The following is a 24,371-nucleotide window of genomic DNA, read 5'->3' on the forward strand; positions in this document are numbered from 1 at the left end:
TAAAGACGGCAATAAGATAATAATTTAGCTAATTATTGGCACAAAATCCTGCAAAGAAATCTTCCATTCAAGCTTTTATTATTATATTTAGTTGTTATATTTAGTTGTTATATTTAGTTAATTAACATAGTTTATTAAGGAGTCTAAGGTATGATGTAATATCTAATCACTACATTTATAAAGATAAATAATAAATTAATTATTATTATAATTCTTTAAATAAATTTAGCAATTAAATTTGCATATTTAAATGAAATTGTTATAGGAACTATTCATACAACATTTAACTGAATTTTGGGAGACCTCTATGTCGCTGAACTACTAATTATCCATGTAAAATCATATTTCACACATACTATTCATTCACTGGGAAATCTATTCTCAGTGAAGGAACATGCCTGTTCCTTCACTGGTTAGAAGTTGTTGTTTTTTATTTTTAACATAATTTTGATTTATAATATGACAAAAGGTACAAGAAAATTAAAATTTTTCTTTTATTTTCATGAACTTGAAAAAATCCCAGTAAAGGAACACTTGTTTATTCATTGGTTTTTCATCGTTCGGTAATCCAGTTAATAAACACCCCCTAATCTCAGTACTTGCTTACGTTATGATGCTTAAAATAAATAATACGTAACTTCAATGACCATATTTTGAATTCTTTTTTTCACAATGAGAAGAAAAAGCATTATTATATGCAATTAATTGTAGTTTAAACGGATAACAACAAACACTGACCTTATAATTTTGTCAAAGAAACAAGGCGTAGAACAGATACTAACAAATTCAAAACTTTTTCCAGCGAAGATTCAAAGACTAGGTAACTAAATGCATTGTTAGATGACTTCCTATTGTTAGGTAGTAAGCTACTGTTACCAATATGAAATGTTCCTTCATTTGTTGGTTTACCCTATATCATCCTAATCTTAAAAGAAATTTCCGGAAGTGTATCGCAGAACTATTTTACCAACTATTTAATTAAATTTTAACATTTTAAAATTCTTATTCTTTACTATTTTACGTTCATTATTTCTTCATTAATATACTAATAATTTTTTTAGAACTTTTTAGAAAAGATTTTCTTTAATTTAGGTTTCCTTTTCAAATTATAGTCAAGTTTTTTTTAAAGAATTATTGTCTGCTAGCTAAGGATAAAACCTTGCTAAGAAATTAAAAACATTCAGCTGTTTAAAATTTTTTAATGCAAAACTGCTGATTATGTACTTAGCATACTATTTTTTTTGAAAAAATAATATAAATTCTTGATTGTCTTTTTTTTTTTTTTTGTTTCTTGTGACTTCAACTTAGATTATCTAAAATAGTGTTGATGTTTTATAAGTCACTACAAAGAGGATAAAAATACCGAACATAAAAAGCTGTGGAATACGTAGCCAATTTTTTTAGTGTCTTAAAATATCTCAGTATCTTAAATGTCGTCCTACTATCTTAGTTGTGAAATTAAATTTTTAATTATCTGACCACGTGTGATTCACTAATTGTTTCATTATATCTTTTACTCTTTATGATACTAAGTAGATTTTTTTTCTGATAATATGCTAAACTATTTAGTTTAATTTTTTACTTTAGCATGATTTCCAAGATATTATTGTAGTATAATTTGTCATCAGGAAAATGCCTTATTTTGTTAAGCAGGAAATACTAAAAATTTAAATTTGTAAGGATTCCGAAGCTGTGCCAATTTTCGAGTCATCTGATTTTTTAAAAAAATGCTATAAAAAATACACAATTTCCGAACTTATTTTAATAAAAAAAAAATTTTTTAAAAAACGTGGCAAGTAGGCTAACATACTTTTTACAGAAACTGTGAAAACTAATTTTTCCTATATTTCGTCAAAAGAGGATAAGAATGATATTGCTCCAAGGGACATACTCAATAATTTCGCTATTTCCAGAATGAAATCTGTTTGATCGAAACATATTATTCCTTGAAAATTAAAACGAGGGAAAAATTAACTTTTATTATTTATCTAAGCTTATTCCATTTATTTAATGATAGCGGTATTAAGGTTAAGGATAGGACTGGGCTATAAATCGATGTATCGAGACATATCGATTTAACGCATATATCGGCAAGACGATACAGCGACTTTCATTCAAGGCGATGCATCAGAAATCTGATTTAAGCCATCGAGTAAAGACAACGAGCGCAAAACGAAAAAGCGATATAAGACACGCAAGGATATAAGAACGATATAGCGATATAAGACTCTTCTCTTACGTTCCGATGTCGACTCGCGCTGTGGAAGACAATGTTCGTTTCGTTATGTTGAAATGGCCTTGATTGGTGAGCTGTAGAATCAGAATCAGAGTTTTGAGAACATATATCGTAATCTCGCATGTTCGTTTTCGCACCTCTTAGCTTTTTTTTTTTTTTTTTTTGTATCGACTTGATATCGTTTCTTGTAGATTATTTTCAGTGGGCTAATTTCGTGATCGCCGATGTTACCTTGTTCTGAAGGCAATCTATTATTGAAAAGAATATATAAAGAGGAGTTTCTTCTTTATATATTCTTTTCAAATTAGATAATTTTTTTTTTAAAAAAACTTCTTTTTATTTTTAAATGTGAAAATTATCGGCAATCTAATTTAGGCTCCCATAAAGAATTGTATTTGTTAGGTTATTTTTTTTACTTTCTTTTAATTTATTAAAAACTTTTTGGATGAAACTTCTAATAATTTAACGAGTTTTTATTACTGATTTTAAATTTATAAATCTTGGTGTTTTTATTTTTAAAAATAAAGTTAAAACAAAATTTATTTTTGTCATTTGGATTTGGACATAAGACAATTAACTTTGTTTATACAAAAAAATTTGAAAGGTTTGCGTATTTTATTCATTTTTTTTAATCATTTAGCACTTCGTTTTATTAGAGAGTATAATAATTTTTTTAAAAAAATATTCTTTTCATATTATTTGTTAATTAGCTAAATATATTATCGAATATCACAATTTTTTATTTTTAAGAAATTAAATCTTACTTTGTTTTTCGTTCATAATTCGGTCATTATTTAATTTAATTTAATTATTTATCTGAAATGATAAGGTCCCGCAGTGAACTGATCGTTAAGACACGGTTCCCTGCAGATCACCGAAGTCAAGCGTCACTGGCTGCGGTCAGTGTGCGGGTGAGTGACCACTTGGATCAGTCTGCGTAGGCACCGAGGGTGTGCGGTATTGGTCCTCGTTAAACTGTCCTACCGTAAAGTGCTCGACTTCGCGTGCAGGTCGTCGAGCTACCGAAGCGGGGGAGCCATCCCATCTGCAGAGGATCAAAATTGTGATGGAATGTCTTCGGATCATCCTCAGGGATGTTTCCCAGACCGTCGCCAATAGCCCATTGTGCAGCTCTAGTGTGACGTAAATGAACTATAATAGAACTATAATAACTGAAATGATAATAATAAAAAATAGTGTTTTAAAAACGTTTTTTTTTTCTAAAATTTATTTAGCACTTTGTTTTAAACATAGAAATAATTTTTAACGTTTCATTTAGAAATTGAACATTACGATCGAACTTAATAATTATGTAATTATTTATGCATAATAGTACAAGAAAACATTAATTTGTAAAAAACGCTTTAAAAAAAGTTTTTAACATTTTGTTTTACGCGTATTATGAATTTCTAAACAAACATTTCAATAAATATTTTAAGTAAGATTTGTACATTGTAATCAATTTATTTAATATCTTTCTTAATCAAAACATATATATCTTCAAATTTATAAATCGATTTAAATCAATCTGAGTATGAAGTTTTGATAGAAATCTGACTTTCTGTACCTTACAAGTAAATGAAATTCAAAAATACTATATCGCGATACATCGCTATATCGCGATGCAAAACTGACGATGCATCACGATATATAATTTCTAATATCGCCCAGTCCTAGTTAAGGATATGCGTCGGAAGCTCCGTTTATTATTATACTATAAGTGCATTAAATCCTGTAGCTTGAATAATTTATTTTAAGTAAATTATTTAATAACTAGGAGGCTTCGCCCCCTGCTCGCTAACGCTCACCAACCCCCGGAACTGCTTTCGCAGTTCATTTCGGATTGCTTCGCAATCCAATGCTCGCTTTGCTCGCTCATTGGATACGTTCTTAACGTCTAGCTTTTGTATACTTTTTTGAATACTGAAGTTCCGAAAACTTTTCACTGTAGAAAATTCTAAATCTGTACATTTCAATATTAATTTGAAATTGCAAACAGTTCACATATTTTTCTTAATCACACTATTCTAAATTTCAGTTGTTGAGAAAAGTAACTGTTGTAAGTTTTGTTTTGAAGTCTTTCCCACCAGAGGGCTAAAGCCATGTGCTGTAAAACAATATGAAATAGTAGTCTGCCACTGAACGCCGGATGTAAAGCATCGGCTTTGATGAAGATAATTTTGTATTTTTAATTCTCTTAAGGGCGCCACCTTAATAATATGGAATTTGTAAAATAAATGTATATATTTTTGATTGTTGATGAAGCCCATAATTTTGTGCCTTCATCAGCGTTCAGAAGCAGAACAACTATAAGTTTTTTTATTTTATCACAAAATTATAAAATGTATAAAAAACGAAGAAAAGAATAAGAAAATGAGTATAGTCATAGAAAAAGTTAAAATTATAATATAGTATTTGTCAGTTAAAATAAAACTTTTTGTTTAAGTCATTTCTAACAATTCAAATTTCTCCGAGTCAATTCTAAAGTATAAATTGAGGTAGTATTGTTAAGTTGAAGCACAATATTTTTAGTTTTGATGTCAACAATACAATTCAATTTTTCACAAAAACCATTGTTTCCATTGTAAATTCAATGTCAACAATTCAAATTTTTCTGAGGCAAAATCTTAACCTCTAAATATTACTTTTTTATGTACACATTTCTAAATGCCAGTATTCAACCACAAAATAACTTAAAGTTCTCAAATTTAGCATGAAGTTGTAAAATGTAATGAAAGAGGGTCATAGAAATAATGAAAGTAGAAGTAAAGTTAGTACTGTAAAATTAAAACAATATTTTTAATCGATGAACCAAGTTCTTCAAGAATCAGTTGTAGAAGTAGGTTGTTTAGTTAAAATTTTTATAGAATTTCTTTAAAAACACAATTGTTAATTTGGCATTCGGCGATACAACACTTATAGAATTGAAAGATTTGTTACGTCAAGCGCTCAGGTATCATAATTTTGATCTAGTTGCGCTTCATTTTGATTTATGTTGCTAACTTAACTTTCAAAAAATTCTATGGCTGGCAACAGCATTTTTATTTTTTAGAATTCGTTATTTTTTTAGCGAAATGTTTTTTAACCTAACAGAATTCTTTGCCGACTGATATATGAAGAAAAGTAAATATTTAAGTGTTGTGAAAAGAATCTTATTTAGTTGTACAAAGTACTTCAGCCAAAATTTGGGAGCCACGTAAGAGAATTATATATATTAGATCAGAAACACTACATTAGAAACATTAAAATGCAGAATGCTTTGGTGTTTTCAAAATGTAAACAAAACAAAGCAAACGTTGCCACCGGCGGAAAAGAAATACAGCCAAAATTTGGGAGCCACGTAAGAGAATTATATATAATAGATTTTAAGCAAATAAGGGTGTAAAAATAAACTCAATCGAAATACTCCGAAAGTATACCCTGAAATATATATAGAATAAACTTTGGAATCGATAGATAAAAAATACCTTTTCAAACAACTTCGAGTAGAACGGAAACGCTAACTTGTTTAAAAAAGTTGTCCTTGTAACTATTTAATTTCGATTCCTGGTACTAGGGGACATTCCATTTTCACATTCGACTTTTGAAATTTCAATTGTAAACGGAATTTTTTTATGACCTTAAATTAAAATGTTAAGGCTTGCAGCAAAAAAAAATTTTTTTTACTGCATTAATTTTTTTACAAAGTAGTGAATTATTATTTTTTCAATCTAAGAACCTGTGCCTTTAACATATGTAAAACTTATTTTAATATCGAGTGAAATAATTTAATATGTTGTGTAACTAAATGGATAATCCCAAGAAACTGAATCGAAAATATAAAAACTTCATGGATTTAAAAAAATAATAGATGATAATAAAAATAGACATGTTTTGAGCGTCCAATAATAAAAGTCACAAGTTATCCAAGCCTGACAAGTCTTGAGAATGGGCAATTATATTTGAAAACTCGAAACATGTCGACTTTTACCTCCCTCTTCATATGTTTTGAAGTCAGTTGAGTTTTTATCGTCAATTATACTGCTTTACATTTGGGTCTTGATCATTATTTTGATAAGGATTTTACACTCGTTAAAGTAAACATATGCATTTTAATATTTTATCAGGATTCATATGGTCTTTAAAAACGTAAGAACTTCAATATTGAAAAAGTTATATTTAACTTAAAAATTAACATTTTGACACCAGATATTTTGAGTTAATGAATTCAAATATTTTATCTCTTAAGTTTTTTTGCCCCCATTTCAGTATCTTAAGGATCTTACAAGCTCTGTTTAAAAAGAGAGCATCAGATATATATAAGAAAGCAAAAATAACCATAGTAGCAGTATTTGGTGGTAAATGTAGCTTATCGTAATTGAAGAATATGCTGTGCGACATTTTATGGTGAATTTGCGAACGTATAAGTTTCAGAATGTATCGAAACATGAGGATGCTATTTGCTAATCATCTTTATCCAAAGGAAACGATGTAACCTAAATATATAGTAGAATGAAGCGATTGTTTAAACAATGAATCCTACAATATGCAACATATTATTTCAATATCTTATTCTTAAACATAACATATTTCAATCTTTTTAAAATGCCACTAAACATTCAGCAATTCCTTGAGTTATAGAAAAAAGAAATATCGTAAATTATAGAAAACCTTGTGAATGTGCATTAGAATTATTATACAATCTACATTTTATTTTTCAAGCACTTTTTTTTCCTTCAAACTTTCTTGAAACTTCGATTAAAGCTGTAAAAATGATTATCCCTAAAATTTTGTATATAGCTATAATAAGGTATGCTCATTTGATTTTAGAATAAAATCCTCGAATAAATATAGTAAAAACAGTGTAATCTAAATAATATCAGATAAAAAGTTCATGTATTTAAATTCTAAAAACTATCATAAATAATTTATAAATCGATTCAAATTTACTTTTCAAAGGAGATTAAAATAATATTTTTTTTGCTTTTTGGACAGAAATCCCCTAAAAAAATTGTTTATGGCCTGGAAACTTCGAGATATTTTCTATTAACAATAAATTGAACCCCTCCGAGCAATCACTGAACATTATTTCAATTTTTTTACTATCAGAGCTTGGTTGCGTAGCAACCTAGTAAAATTAAGCACTCCTCTTTTGAATTAGTCAATGGGTTATCTTAAAATATTTATTTGCGCATTCGACTTTTTTTGGCGGTTTTCTGGACTATCACCAAATATATAAACCTTTATTGCGGTCCGATTTACCACACAATTTTTTTGAAATTTTGTCTACCCCCCCTAATTCAAGGGTCTAGATTCCAAATATGTAATAAAAATTATATGTTTATTCAGAGAAAGTACGTTTTTGTGTCTGATTTCGTAACTTAATTAATAGTTAGCACTAATTAATTAACATATTTGAGGTCACACCCAGGAACCATTAAGATTGACACTTAGTTCGTGAAAATCCGATCATTAGAACGAAAGTTATTCAGGGTGATTCGTTTTTTTTTTTTTTGCGGACTGTACATGTACATAATTTTAAAGATATTTCTATTTATTAAAATATCTTTACATTTTATTAGATTCCAAGTAGATTTCCAGAACTGACGATTGAACTAAATCTTCGAGAAAACTTGTTGTCGAATCCAATCGAGCTCAACCTTCCTCCAATGTCCAAGCTACTTACCTTGAATCTGGAACGCAACTTTATTTCACGATTGGACTTCAGTCTTCCGAATAACATAGAGACTCTTCGACTGGCAGAAAACAATATTACAAGATTCTTCAATAATCCACCGTCTAACATCAAGACTTTCACCCTATCTCATAATCCATGGCAGTGTGACTGTGATACTCTGCCTTTCAGAAAATGGATAATGGTAGAAAGTTCTAAGGTAAGGTACAACTCTCTGGCCGTAACTTCATCATCTTTCTATTAAATTATCCCTTTGTAAGGCGCCGTAGAAGTATGCCTCACAGAACAAAGAACTAGAATATAGCCCTCAAAACTGCTGCTGCTGCTGCTGCATATACATACATAATATATATATATATCATACCTGCCAACTTTTCCGGATATTCCGGAAGATTTTACTTTCATATTTAAAGTGGTAGTAAATACATGCTATTTTTTCTTTTATAAATTTAATTTTTAAATTATTTTGATCACCACTATTCTTAGAAAAATTAAGCACATATATAAATATGCGGTACTAACATGGTTGCAAACTTAAGTTTTCTCAAATACAACGTATTTGTTTGCTTAAAATTGAAGTTTTAATTCCATTTCACTGGGAAAAATTATAATGGAAAGGATTAAAAGTTGGCAGGTATGATATATATATATACACCGAAGAGCCATTACATTATGACCACCCTGATAATAACATGTAGGACCGCCTTTAGCCCTCAAAACTGCTAGCACCCGTGGTGGCATTGATTCCATAAGGTGCTGATAGGTAGTCTGAGGTATCTGGAACCAAGTGCTCACCAACTGGTCCTGCAATTCCCTCACATTGCGAGGGAGTAGCGTGGCAGCACGAATTTGGTTTTCCAAGTAGGACCACAAATGCTCTATTGGATTAAGGTCACTTGAATTTGGGGGCCAAGACATAACTTGAAAGTCACTGGAATGTTCCTCGTACCAATCCATGACGATTCGACCCTTATGACATGGTGCATTATCCTGTTGGTAAACACCATCCCCAGCAAGAAAAACTGTTGTCATGAATGGGTGAACCTGGTCTGCAACTATGTTCAAGTAGCTTACAGACGTCAGGGATTGCTCTATGAGGATTATGGGTCCTAATGTGCCCCATGAAAACGTTGTTCCTGGGCGAGAAACCATGAAAACCTGGGCAAGCCCATTGTTATAGATGGAGGGTGGTCGTAATGTAATGGCTCTTCGGTATATATATAAAAGTTAAAAAAACAAATTTCATCCGGAAAACAAACAAAAACAGCGAATAAATTATTACAACTATATGTGTTTAAAGTAGTGTCCATCGGATGGATATGGTTATGGAATATTTATGACTTGGATATGGTTATGGAATATTTATGCCATTTTTCTATGTATCATGCCTAAGTGTAACAATCTTACGGCATGATACATAGAAAAATGGGGTTTACTTTAATACAAAAATTATAAAAATAACTAGCATGCGATACAGATTGGAGTTGTAAGGAAGGCTCTGACATTTTTACTCGTTATGCAATCGTTCGAATCAAAAAGAACAATGTACATGAAAAAGACGTTAAAATTTTAAAGAACTCTTGATTAGAAATCAAAAGAAGGTTCGATATTTCTCAGGAAGAATCTTCAAAGCATTGTCTGCGAAAAATCAAATGTTTGCAACCAATCTGAGAACTAAAAGCAAGACAAAGCCGTACTCTTATGAGAAAAAGGATGAATCCAGCATTTTCCTGACTGGCAATGTTTTCAAAACTCCGTCTCAAAGAAAACAATGAGGCTAATGGGGAAAACAGATTGAAGAATAGAGAATTGAAGATTGGATTAGAATATTGGCGAATTGGATAAGAGAAAATTTTTTAAATCCTGAGGCAGTTGGGAAAGAAAATGTTTTTAAGATTTCGTCAAGCAGCATGAGTCACATTCCTAGCCAATATGTATGATTTGTTTCTTCTAAAAATTATAAATTAGAATTTTAAAAACAGGAACTAACAATTGAGCGACTCTCTAACGTAAATATGATTTATAAAAATAATGAATAAATAATAATTATAAATGATTCAATGTGGTAGACTGGAGACAAAACTTTTCAAGATATTGTCAAACAGCATGCACGTTAATGCACATTTTCTCATCTTTTTTATTATTTCTGCTAACAGTTAGCTATTGCAATTTTGAAACAAATATCTAACAATTAAACACGCAAACATGATTTATAAAAATAACCAATGATTAATAGAATATTTATTTGTTTAGATGCATACTTTTACTTATTTGACCCTCTCCCCTCATGAAGGAAATGTTTCCAAAAGTTTACTTTTGAAGCAGTTTGAATACAAAGCATCTCTAACACCCCCATAAAAACAACGTTGCGTAACAAAGTAGTAAGGATACGTTTGCAAAACATATTTTGGAATTTTTACTAAAAGGGAAAGTAATGGAAATGAATTTAAATAATATATATATATCAATTTTACCACCTCTTATTGGTGATTTCAGTTACTCTCTTAATGAAGTACCCGAAACTTTTAATCGAAATTAAAAACTAGTCAAAGTAACCATAATTGACGATAAAACAGCATTTTAGAAAATTTCTTAACATTTAAATTATTTTCAGATTTTAGATGTAAATGATACACGATGCAGCTTTGAAGAAGATAGAGAGAATATGAGAGGGAGAGTAATAATTACTCTGAGTGAAATCGAGCTTTGTCCTAAACTAATACGGAACTATATCTTAATGGGAGTAGGTGGTGCGGGTAAGTATCAATACCAAACATTTCTTTCACATTCGTAACCACAAAAAGTTAGTTATTTGAAAAGATGTTTTTCTTTTATCATCTATGTTGTTCTTTCTAATGCCACTTGACAATATCAGCAAGCCTGTTTGGTGAAATTAAGCGAATTTATAGCGGAGGGTACATTTCTTGTTTATCAGTAGTGCCCTGTATGGCCAAAAATACGACTTTAGCGAAACACTCCTCGCAGCCCGTTTATACGGCAGAGCCATTCATACATCCATTCATTCATCAACCGATCGTAATTTTAACACGTTGAGATCCGCGTCAGCCATCGGTGGCTGACACTGGCCTTTCCATTCAGGCCGCGTCAACCACCGGTGGCTGACACTGAAATTACATTTAGGCTGCGTCTGCCACCGCTTGCTGACACTGACCTCTCACATAGGCCGCGAAAAACAGCAGGCTGACAGCGTATAACATGATATAGAACTATAAAATTTACACTCTTTTATGGAATTGCAGAAAATTTATTCAAAATTTACTTAATTATTTTGATTTTTGGTTTTGTAAATTCAATTTAATAGATTTTTATTCACCACTATTTTATAACAATTCGTAGGCATATATAATTCGCCACTTTTTTTCTGATATGAATTACGAAACCTTTTATTAATGCAAAATCTGTCTATATTTGCAAATTTAGTTTGCAGTTATTTACCGTGTGGCCAGACGAGCAAGCCATGTAAAATTAGCGTGGCATTCAACTTGTTAACCTGAACCTCAAAATGATCAATCTCTAATTCAGTTCCTCCAGAAGTACTATTTGTTATGGGAACATGGAGGACTTTGTAATCCGACAGATTTCACGTTCAATAGTAACCATTTACTACACGGAGAACTTTCAGCTGTCCGAGATCGAACTCAGGACTTCTTAGAAATGGGCCTAAGACCATGCCAACCAAGCTATCCCGGTCCTTCTATCATATATACCAAAGTAAAAATAGTTCAGAAATCCAAAAAAAACGTTCTTAAACCGATTGCAAACTGTTGAGTACTTACATTGTAAATGATCATCCAGATAGTATGCAACACTGCGTTAAACGTTGTATTTTCATTTGGTCGGCATAGAAAGATTGATCAATCAAACTTTTTTTAAACTTGGTAGAAATATTAGTATGCAAAATTTACAAAAATGAGATATTTTCGTCTTTTCTTGTAAACCTTCTTTTTGCCTTTTTCTTCTCTCTAGCTTTGTCCAAGCATTGAAATGCAGAATTATGTTTGTGTTGGGAACTTATGATCAGCGCAAACTGATTTTACTTTTAAAGTTTCAAGGAAAGTGTATAAGACTCTGCGGAAATAAACCTTGTTTAAATGATGGTTATAAATTCCAAAAGAAATCTTGGGAAAGGGGAATTTATCCTCGGTTTGAAAACGCTTTTCTTCTGTTGATTTGCAAAAGGATGATTTATTCGTGATTTTAGAACGCTTTTCTAGTCTTGTTCTGCAAACCCAGCTGCAATCTCGACACCAAAGGGTTGTTTATGCAAAATTAATGCGAGCATTGTTAGCACAGCTAAATTTGACATAATTGCAGGCTTGTGTGGTTTATTTGCCAATCATTTATAACCTTTGTACTGGGTTTTGCTATAATGGTTGTTGCTGACATTGAAATCAACCTTGCGCTGCTACTTGAGATCACTCGACCTCATGTTTTAGGCTTTGGATGGACTGGAAAAATGGGGGGGGGATAATATTACAAATCAACTTTGTTAGAACAATTTGCATTTTAGATCTTTTTTTGTTTTATTAAAACTGATGAATTAAATTGAACCTAACAACAAAGAAGCAAGGAAAATACTACAAGCAAATGGAGTTGACGTTATCCATGGATAATGTATATTTTGATTTTATTATTACTTTGTAAAATTGTAAGCAGAAAACATTACCTTAATACTAGTCCTATGCCTCAATATTGTTCTCAAATGATTCAGGATATTAAAAAATATATCAGGAACAAATTTAGAGAGGTATATTTGTTTCCCCTCCCCCTTATCATTTAAATGTAGAGGTGTGGAGAATAACTTTAAATCAAATTTACAAAATAAAGAATCATACATTATAATATTAACACAGCTACTACTAGAAGAAATTTTTCCAAAAAGCGCAGGAACGTGGCAGAGTCCAGCTCCTTTTCGACCAGATTCGATGAAACTAGACAGTAAGGTTAATGTGGGCAATTTTTTTTTTATTTGCCAGTAAAGATTCCTGATCAATGTTTTGAAAATATTAAAAACAAAAATTTTAGTTTAATTCGAATGATTGTCAAAATTTTGAATGATATACAACCTAATTTTGAGTGTATATATTATTAATAATCTCTTTTCAAAAAAAATTATTATTTTTATCCACACCTTGCAGTGATTTTAATGATGACAGTGGCCTCCATTTTGTTGTATTTCCGATATCGATATCATTTAAAAGTGTGGCTCTATTCGAGAGGATGGAGATGTTTCAAGAAACGAGACAAAAGAGATGATGGAAAACTATTCGATGCTTATATTTCGTTCACTGATGAAGACGCTGATAGTGTCCGGAAGCACTTTCTGCCAGGTAAGTTTAAAAATGCTTAAACATCTCAGCTTCTTAATTTACATTTTCTTAAAACAATTCATAATCATGTGGTAGAATGCCAGATTGAAATTTTTTATTATTTTTAAGTGAGAGAAAAACAGGTCTGCCAACTACTACGCTTTTTTGCAAAATATTTTATAGCGTTGGAGACATTTGAAAACCAAAGCTTTCAGAATTTTTCGCTACATGGCCAACATTGTAAAAGCCTGCCCGCGAAAACCTGTAACACAGTGGCGTCGTTGCATATTAACTTTGAAATCATTTATGTGCAGTGGTGTTTAAAATAAGTTTAAAAGAACTAAAATTAATGCATTTTAACATACACATATTTACCACTAGAATAAACTTTTACAAAAAGTGTTGAAAGTTGGCAGCCCTGCAAAAGGTATTGCAAAGATTGGCAAGTTAAAGTAATGCAAATTAATTAGATGAAGATATTAGAGTAATGAAAATTAGTCAGTGCTTGACAAAATTTAAATTTTTCAAGCGATCTCAGGTTTAGCAGTCTCAAGTAGTCCGGTTAATCCTTGTATTATACGTCACGTTTTCGATACTGAATCATATAATCTTCTATTTGCACCCTACATATTATTATTGTATTTTGATACACCATATGCAATAAAATGCATATAATTTGCCCAAAACAATTTTTAAAAAAATGAGTTTTGCAAAATACTGCCATGTTTTTATTTAAGTCTGATGAAAATTAAAGGAGAATTTGATGGAAATTTAATATTTATGTTTCTAATTTCTTTAAGCACTGTTAGCAATTACCCCACTTTTGGGGGAATGCTTATTTTTTTTATATTTCAAAGGACAACAAAATGTAATCTTTAATAACTCTTCCTTGACTCATTAATTTCGAATTTGAGCACCATTGTATTTAAACAATTGAAGGATACAAATGTTTATCAAAATAATGGATAAACTTCTACACTAACTCTATCCAAGCGTCCTTGCTGACTCGCCAATAGCTCTATAGCTTGGTGGTCGTGGGTTTGAGTAACACCGAAGTTTCTCCTTTTATCTTCGCATGTCTTGCACAACCCTGCATGTGTACCAGTAAAATAATGCTAATACTAGTCTAATAATGTTAGCTGTGGTTTTTCAAGTGCTGATAAAGTATTTACAATATTTTGTTTGCTGTTTTTATTAATGGTTTAAGTCGCACTAAGGCTCCTATATTATCAGAGCTGGCCTATAAAGCAATATTGGAAGCAAACAAGTTCACAAGTTAACTTTATTTTAGCATTCGTTATGCATACCCTCCAACTGCTACGGAATTTCCGTAGTTTCAGAAATCTTCTTTTCTGACGGTAGCAAAATTAATGTCTTAATATTTAAAAAAAATTAATTTTAGCGTAACTTGTCCACTATTACTTATAAAAGTGCAGGCCATATGGCTAGATTCTTAAGTTCTGATAAAAGTTTAATGAGAGATCCATTTGCTTTAAAAATTTCTACTTTGGTTCGCTACCACTAGAAAGAATTATTTTCAAAATCCTCATAAGTTGGAGGGTATGTGTTATTCAGAGGAGCGACCGACCGACCGGGATTCTGACTCAAGTCATTGACGAGTGAGGACGTGTTTCTTTCTAAGCGACTAATGCCGTATCACAGAACAGCTCGCGGCGGAAAGGTGTTCCCTTCCGGCCGCTCACAAAATTCGACTTACGTAGATGAATCTTCCCTAGAGGACCTAATATCGAACTGCGGGATTCCCCCGCATTATTTGCCACCTAAAGACGCTACCAAGCCTGAAATAGAAGACTTCTACTCACAGTTTTCCTTGGAAGATCTGTATAAAGTGGATGATTACTTTAATACTTTCCTCAAAAGACTGGATTACACCGGGCCCTACTGGAGATACTTCTGTTCAAGATCTGAAATTGCCCACAACCACATGTTCAATCTCCGCAGAAAGAAACAGAAGGAGGAGGAATTAAAGATAAGTGAAGCTACGGCTCCCACTCCCGAACCCTCAACTCAAACTACAGATGTACTGGAAACAACCACAGTCACAGAACCAGACCTGAACTCTGAACCCTGTAAGGAGGCCTCGGCCTCTGATACAGAGCCTCAGATTCAAAGCACCAACGAACCACCTGCTAAGAAGAGAAAAAAGAAGAAGAAGAAACAAGTGAATGATGAGAATAAAGAAAAGACTGATAGCTGCCCTTCTACTTCTGAATCTCTACCTCAACCAGATACCCCCACCTCAACCCCCATGGATGCTACGGAGGAGAACCCCACTAAAGAGACGGAGCCCACTAATACTGATGTGAAAGAACAATCCAAGTATCTCAAAGTTCTCATACGTGGCCTTCCAAAGGACTTTAACCCAGCAGAAATTTCCCTTGAATTAGGAAAATTGAATTTGGAAATTTACAAGATAGTACAGTTCCAGAAGAGGGTGGGCGGGGCCTATAGGCCCCTCCCACTATTTCTAGTTATCCTGCCTAAGCTAGCCAATCACGAGAAGGTTTACTACACGGAGAAAATCAAGCAGTTCCCGGTTAGCGTAGAACTTTTCCACGGTGGCCGGCGGCCACAACAGTGCTTCCGATGCCAAGGATTCGGTCACTCTCAGCGTACGTGCACAGAAAAACCACGTTGTATGAAATGTGCTGAAGGGCATTTTTCGTATCAGTGTACTAAAAGCAGAGACACACCAGCTACTTGCTGCAATTGCAGAAAGGATCACACTTCAAACTTCTCTGGGTGCGAGGCCCGCCCCAGTAGAAAGAAAACCCACACCAAAGCTCACACTCCTGCAACATCAGCACATCGCCTTGTTTCACTCATGAAAGAATTACAAGAGCTCATGAAAGACCAAGAGGTGCTTAGCCTACTACAAACTCTACTAAAGGGGTTTTCCCCTTCTCAGTGATGTTCCTGATATTCCAACCAAGACTCACTTCTATAAGGACTAGATTCTCTAAACATACTACAACTTTGAACTATTTTCGACATTCCACATTACGACTAATACAGTTTCGATGAATCGGTAAGTGGCGCTTCGCGCCAAAGGCCGAGATTAAACCCATTTCCAGCGTTATTACAGAGATGCCAACTGCTGCGGACACGCCAAAATAATTTAAAAAACGGTAAATAATTACAAGTAAATTTTGCAAATAGTTGATAATATTTGCTTGCTATTAAAATGTTAAGCATATAACAAGTACTATAAAGTGGTGAATTATATAAGCCTACGCATTGTTTAGAAAAAGTGGTGGATTAAAATCTACTAAATCGAACTTATGAAACCAAGAATTACAATTAATAAACTACCGCTTGAAAATATTTATTCGCTGTGCTTATGTTAGCTCTTTGCTCCAACAATAAATGATAAGTCGGCCTGTCTAATTCAGGGGCTCTAAGTCGCACTAAAGCTGCACGATGGTGACGGTCTGGGAAACATTCCTGAGGATTATCTAAAGAGATGCCTTCCGAATTTTAATCTTCTCCAGAGGGGTGACCCCCTGCTTCGGTAACAAGACGACCGGCTCAAACTCGAGATTTTCACGGTAGAACAGTTTAACGTGAACCAATACTACACACCCTAGGTCCCTTTGCAAGCTGATCAAAGTGGTCACCCACTCGTACACAGACAATACCTCCTAGATGGGAAGAAAGCCGAAGGACGCAAAACGATGACTCATACAGTTAGGCCCAGATTTGCTGATCACTTCTGACGATGACTGGGTTTTTTTTTCCTTCTGTTTCTCAACACTTTTTCGTTACTCTTCTACTAATTTTTAACTTTCTACAAATTATTATTATTTTTTTTTGTCTAGATTAAATGTTCTTAAATTGTGTAAAAATGCTTAATATATTTACTTGTTTTCAGAAATGATTAACAATAAATCAATTCTAACAAAAATAACTGCTGTGTGAATGAAAAAAAAATTTTTTAAGCATTAAATACCAGTTTTATTTGATAAATTGGAAAATTTTATCTAACTTTTTGTTATAAAATGTATGGATTAAAAACAAGGAATATATTTTTAAAGGGATTATTTTTAAAGGGAATATATTTTTAAAGGGAAGAAACAATATATTTTTAAAGGGATTTTACACATTTATTATTATTATAGTTTTGACATAAAACTATGAAAGGGGTCTAATTTTTATAATATGATACTTACATTTTTAGTAGATGATTATTTTGGATTTTAATTATTATGTTTTGCATGTTATTAGAACTAGAGCATACGAAATAAAATAGAAATTGTTTATAAACAATGACATAAAATGAGCTTAGAAAAATTTAGAAAATCAAATGCAGTCTTCAAACAAGGTTTAGATAGAAAAAAAAACATATCAAAAGCATGATTATAATTTGTATTTTTTTCCTGTGGAAGTGTGATTGTTAGAAGTGATAAACTAAAATTAAAGTAAGCAACCTTAGATAACAAATATTTTATTAAATAGCAAAAATTCAAAAAAATGATAAATAAAATGTAAACACAAATTTTACTGAAACTTTCAGTAACATTTAAAAAAGTATAATTTTTACCCATCACACTGATAAACTAAAATAAAGTAAGCAACCTTAGATAACAAATATTTTATTAAATAGCAAAAATTCAAAAAATGATAAATAAAATGTAAACACAAATTTTACTGAAACTTTCAGTAACATTTAAAAAAGTATAATTTTTACCCATCACACTGATAAACTAAAATAAAGTAAGCAACCTTAGATAACAAATATTTTATTAAGTAGCAAATTCAAAAAATGATAAATAAAATGTATTTACTGAAATATGTTAAACTTTCAGTAACATTTAAAAAAGTATAATTTTTACCCGTCACACTGATAAACTAAAATAAAGTAAGCAACCTTAGATAACAAATATTTTATTAAGTAGCAAATTCAAAAAATGATAAATAAAATGTATTTACTGAAATATGTTAAACTTTCAGTAACATTTAAAAAAGTATAGTTTTTACCCGTCACACTGATAAACTAAAATAAAGTAAGCAACCTTAGATAACAAATATTTTATTAAGTAACAAATTCAAAAAATTATAAATAAAATGTAAACACAAATTTTACTGAAATATGTTAAACATTCAGTAACATTTAAAAAAGTATAATTTTGACCCATCACACTGATAAACTAAAATAAAGTAAGCAACCTTAGATAACAAATATTTTATTAAGTAGCAAATTCAAAAAATGATAAATAAAATGTATTTACTGAAATGTGGAAAACTTTCAGTAACATTTAAAAAAGTATAATTTTTACCCGTCACACTGATAAACTAAAATAAAGTAAGCAACCTTAGATAACAAATATTTTATTAAGTAGCAAATTCAAAAAATGATAAATAAAATGTATTTACTGAAATATGTTAAACTTTCAGTAACATTTAAAAAAGTATAATTTTTACCCGTCACACTGATAAACTAAAATAAAGTAAGTAACCTTAGATAACAAATATTTTATTAAGTAACAAATTCAAAAAATTATAAATAAAATGTAAACACAAATTTTATTGAAATATGTTAAACATTCAGTAACATTTAAAAAAGTATAATTTTGACCCATCACACTGATAAACTAAAATAAAGTAAGCAACCTTAGATAACAGATATTTTATTAAATAGCAAATTCAAAAAATTATAAATAAAATATAAACATAAATTTTACTGAAATATGTTTAACTTTCAGTAACATTTAAAAATAATTCTAATGTCATTTAACATCTCTTTTCTAATGTCATTTTCCTTGAAATGCATCTCACATACCTATAACTGAATACAATATTTATATGTGCATTTAAAATAAATAGTATATACTGTATTCATGTATGAAAAATTAATAGATTTTTGTAGAAAAATTAATAGATTTAAATTTCATAATCAAATAAAAAAAAAATTTGCTTTAAGCAGTTACAATATATTATGGTCAAACAAAAATGTTTAAAGTTTGAGCAAAATTTTAATAAAATACTAAAATTATTAATATTTTTATAAAATAAAACTCTATAAAAATAACTATATATATAAAAATAGCTATATAGTTATTTTATCATTATACACAAAATTTATTACAATAGTTTGCGATATGATTGATAAGAACAACTTAATTATTATAAATAATTTATCCACAATTTAAAATAATTTACTCTTAGTAAAAATATAATAAAGAATCATAATTAAATTTTTAAAAATAAAAACAAATATTACTCACTTTAGAATTCTTTGCAACTTCAAAATCTCTTGGCATGGCGGCAAGCCATTTCTTACGTATTGGGAAATCCAAAATCTCATACTTTTGTACCATCAACTTTGTAATTTCCTCTGCAGTTTGGTACACAGCACTCATATGCAATTATTCATAACACTAAGAATTAAATTAATTCTGACATTTATAACATTTGTAGAATAAATATAAATTTTACGAAGAACGTTGACATCAGAACACCGACGGTTGTTTACAAATTCAAATCAAAAATATTCGCCAATTGGCTGAATGCCGACACAGGTTATACTTATAATACTTCAGAATATCGCCAATGGCTCGTTTGATCAGATTCGGAGTTTTTCGTAAAAATAGCTACCTTGACTGATTTTCCTCTGGGCCTAACTCTACTACGTCATCATCGCCTATAGTAACCCGTTGTGGGGCTTGATTCCTCTCTAGGAGGTATTGACACAGACCACAACCAGTGATGCTTGACTTCGTTGTGCAATTGGAAAGTGTCTTAACGATCAGGCCACTGAGGAACTGTTTGCAATTACAAATGTCATTTTGCAGAGTTTTATGAATTTTTTGTAAAATTATATTCTTGAACTTACGGTGGTAGCAATAATTATGCTTTTTATGACAAAAATTAATATTTTTATAGCATTTTACTTAGCAACATAAATTTAATTTAAAATGTAATGGCGGTTTTCGCCATTACATATAAATAAATTAAACATTCGTGTACACATATGATAATTAGATGACGGTGAGTTTTATATCCCGTGAAATCAAAAAAAGATCTATAATTGTAATTCAGTTGTCATTTCACGAATATTTAGGGAATATAATTGATAATCTGGAGAAAATTTTCTATGTCGGGTGATTTTAATTGCAATTTTTGTGTTACTACCATTAGTAAAGACATTTCTTATTTAGTGTAAAGTTCGGCAGATATGTACTATTGTTTCATACATTTAGGGAAATGTTCCAGTTTTAACCCTAAACAGGCAGACGGAATTTGATAATAATATGGGATTTCATAACTTCCATTCAAAAGAAAATTAAATACGACTTCACCATGAAATCAATATACCGCTGTTTCTTGATTAGATCAGCAGTTAATTATGTTTTCTTTTTTATTCTCTACTTTATCCTCTACTTCCATATTTTCTACTTCTTTTTATTCTTCCTCTTCATATTCTTCTACTTCTACTCATTCTCTTCTTCCACTACTACTACTGATTCTCTTTTTAATTCTACTTCAATTCATTTTATTTTCCTACTTCTACTCATTGTCTTCTACTTATTCTCTCTCTGTTTTCTTCTCTTTTTCGCTCTTGCCTTCTTCTACTTTTTCTTCTACATCATTATCTTCTTCTTCTCCTACATCTTCTTATTCTTATTCATATTCCAAATGCACGAAAAATATTTTTTTAGCTGGAAGGAGGTAATAAACTGCATTTTTTACCATTGTTTATTTTGCATTTCTTTAGAGCTGGAAGAGAAACATCCATTTTATAAATTATTTGTCCCCCAGAGAGACATCAAAGAAGACAATTTCGAAATAAACTATCTAATGGAACGAGTGGTGGATAGCAAGCGAATCATCATTTTGCTCACTAAGTAAGTGTCATTCTCTAAACTATTTTCAGCCTAAATTTAATCGATATAATAGCAGTTTAACACAGTGAGATCAGCTTTGGATGTGGTTGCTGGATAAGCAGTTCGAGCACTTTACTGGAGTAAATAAGAATAATTGGAAATAATAAGAAGCAGCTTGCTCAAAAACTTTAGTTTGCTGGCTGTAGATGAGGATGAGGTTCACGCAGTTGGCTGCAGGATATAATGTAGGAAAAGCCATGGCACACTTAGCTTAAAGTCTTTTATTACCATTTTTTCTCATTTAGGGATTGGTTATTTCAAATCCAATTTCATTCAATACCGACTATAAGAGGAGGGTATAATATTTTTAATGCCAAACGAACATTTGGCATAAAAAAAAGGGAATGTCGCCCATATTTGGCATAGGTAGAAAAAGATGTACGTAACACATTGATTTTGAGTAATGCTGCTTTTAAGTATAATATTGCGTAAACCAGTGTTTCTCAAAGTGTGGTACGCGTAACCCCAGGGGTACGGGAACAGTTTAGTGGAGTACGCCATCACCTCCTACATCAAAAAGCCTCCACACGGTGTTTTATAAGTAGTCCGCGCAGACTATTTAAAAAGTGAACCAGTTGTGCTCATGAACCCAAAACCTTTTATGAAAGTAATTGAGAGAAATTTATCATATATATTTGAGAATTGAATCTGTAGTGGTTGACATGTGAATAAGGCAAACCAATAATATTCATAAATAAAACAAATTTCTAGTCATATATTTGCTACCACTTTCTTATTTTAACTAGATTTTGTACTAAATGAGTCATTCGTAAAGTGGATATCCATCACAGTGGTCTGATCTGACTATCTATAAAAAACCGTGTGGAGGCTTTCTTATGCAAAAAACCTTGCAATAAAAGAAAATTTCAAAACATTTTATTTAAAAACAAAGCTAGCCATGAAAATTTACGATTACGTATTTTTCTATTGACTATTTTTTGCAGAGTTAACAGTTAATAATGAGTGGTGTTAGCAGCCAGTTGTGATTTTTAAATTGTGTGCTTTACTTATAATAAAAAATACATTCATTTTCTTATTAGTGGTACACAGCGTTACGAAAAATTTAGAAAGGGTACACAAAAGTTATAAGTTTAGGAAACACTGACGTAAACAACAATTTTGTGCAGCAAAAGTGACGCCAAATTTAAAAATAAATAAAAAGTGGTAGCAAGATATTTTTGAAGTTAGTCATAGCATAAAACTATCGGAAAGCGCTCTGAAGTAAATTAGATCCCAGAATAATAATATAATTAAAAAGTGGTAGCAAGATTTCTTTCCTCAGAGAAAAGCTAGATAAAAAAAGCACATCACTCCTTTTTTTCTCGACTCTCAGTATTCAATAAGAGCGGAGCAATTTCGTCTTTACAATTAACATAACATTCTATTTCCAAAATAATTCTTTGTTTTTACATTCATTTAAATCGTACGAATTAAAAAAAGACTTGAGGTTAACAATTTTTTTTCTTGAGAGTAATATGCCTTTAAAGACCAAAATTAAACTTATCACAGTTGCTCTTGCGTTCGACGAACTACTAAAAACGATTCAAACTGGTAGTATAATTATTTCATTGCAGCTTTTAATAGCCCAAATTAGGTAAGTTATACATTAGGTGGTCATGGTGATAGATAATTAATAAAAAGCACTAGAAGCGGATCACTAATTATGTGTTTATTAATGTTTAAGTATTAAGTTGTAATATGGAAAAAAAAAGATTCACTTAATAAATTCATTATATACTATCGTTCCTCTCATATATTACTTTTTACATCATCACAATGAAAACAAAAACCCGGAATTGCAACTCCTTTACAAGTAAATAAATACATTTATAATTTCATGCTAATTAGAACCGAAGATGTTTGGATCTTCTCTGTTTATAAAGGGCCATATCATGCTACGTTTATAACCAATGACAATTTTTGAAGTGGTTAGACGAAACTATACTTTTTAGGAAATTAAAATTCTTCGAATCACAAAACCAATAAATATTTTTTTCCTAAATTTGCGGAGAATACGGAAGAATACCTGTAGCGTATCTACCACTACAATTATTTAATTCCAATTCACCTTGTCGGTAGCCAAGCCCTACATTGATAGATGAAACACAGAGAACAGTTGATTTGCCATTTATGAATTCGACGTAGTCCTCACGCTGTTGCTACTCAGTCTTAATCACACGAAATGGGGGCCTGTACGCACTCGACTGAAAATCAAAAAATAGAAGAGATCATGTAGACAACCGTCAGCTTAACACGGCCCTCACCACCAGCGCTCAAAGTCCAGTGATCTTAGCGCAGCTCTCCCCGAGTCTTACAAAACAGCAATGAATCAATGTCCATTCATCGAGTTCTATCCTAGATAAAATTCAGGTGGGGGAGTATTGCAGTGTAACTACCTCTACATTTGAGGAATTCTATTCACTTCTATGTAACAGATGTTGACTCGAATTCATAAATTTCGAACTGTTCTGCATTAAATCTAATGTCTGATTCTATTCTCGGATAGGCACTATCTGTTAAACGAGTTCTGCATGGAGATGTTAAGAATGGCATTTGCGAATTCACTGGAGGAGAAATTGCATCAGGTCATCCTTGTGAAAATTGGACCCCTTCCTCCCATCAAAGAGATGGATCAGAGTTTGAAGATAGTAATGGAATCCTCAAGGTGTCTCAAGTTCGGAACGAGGTTATTCTGGGAAATGTTGCGATACGAAATGCCTGAAAAAAGTCCGAATATTGATGATTATGAGCTGCTAGATGACCAACCTGATGATGTGCCTTTGATACAAGAACTCTAGATATGTCGTGAAATTTTAGTTTTATAAATTTAACCTTTGATGGATCTATATTTTTATTTTATAACTAAAATAAGTAGGTTGCAGTTAAAATAAATAGTTTGCAGTAAATTGCTGTTTGTAAGAAACGTAATGTTCAGTCGGAAAAAATTCCAAAACTATGAAATACGTTTCAAATTTTTTCAAGTTTTGATTATAACTCGGGAAGCTCTCGTGAAGTACATGCTATTTAATTCATAGTAGTTAAAGACTCAATCATGTTAACTATTCAGAATGTTTAAGGTTATTTTTCCCGTTATGCAGATTATGATCACTCAAAATAACGTATCTATGAGTCAACATTTCTCACGTGCAAAACAAAAATAACAGTTTTGTCACTGCTATGCAAGAAAACATTGTAAAATACGATCAGAAAAAAAATTAACAACACAA

General features: G+C 31.3%; 1 protein-coding gene across 1 annotated transcript; it reads left to right on the forward strand.

Annotated features, from left to right (window-relative positions):
* Window positions 1-7,748: 7,748 nt before the first annotated feature.
* Window positions 7,749-23,942, forward strand: LOC107457293 (protein toll-like). Its single transcript, XM_087162702.1, has 5 exons — window positions 7,749-8,109; window positions 10,525-10,666; window positions 13,070-13,261; window positions 20,976-21,105; window positions 23,651-23,942. Exons 1-5 carry the CDS (start codon window positions 7,885-7,887, stop codon window positions 23,940-23,942), a joined length of 981 nt encoding a protein of 326 aa, XP_087018828.1. The 5' UTR covers window positions 7,749-7,884.
* The last annotated feature ends 429 nt before the right edge of the window (window positions 23,943-24,371 follow it).

This window comes from Parasteatoda tepidariorum, chromosome 5 (assembly GCF_982258835.1).
Source record: "Parasteatoda tepidariorum strain Cologne lab strain chromosome 5, Ptep-v5.0, whole genome shotgun sequence".
NCBI classification, from domain to species: domain Eukaryota; kingdom Metazoa; phylum Arthropoda; class Arachnida; order Araneae; family Theridiidae; genus Parasteatoda; species Parasteatoda tepidariorum.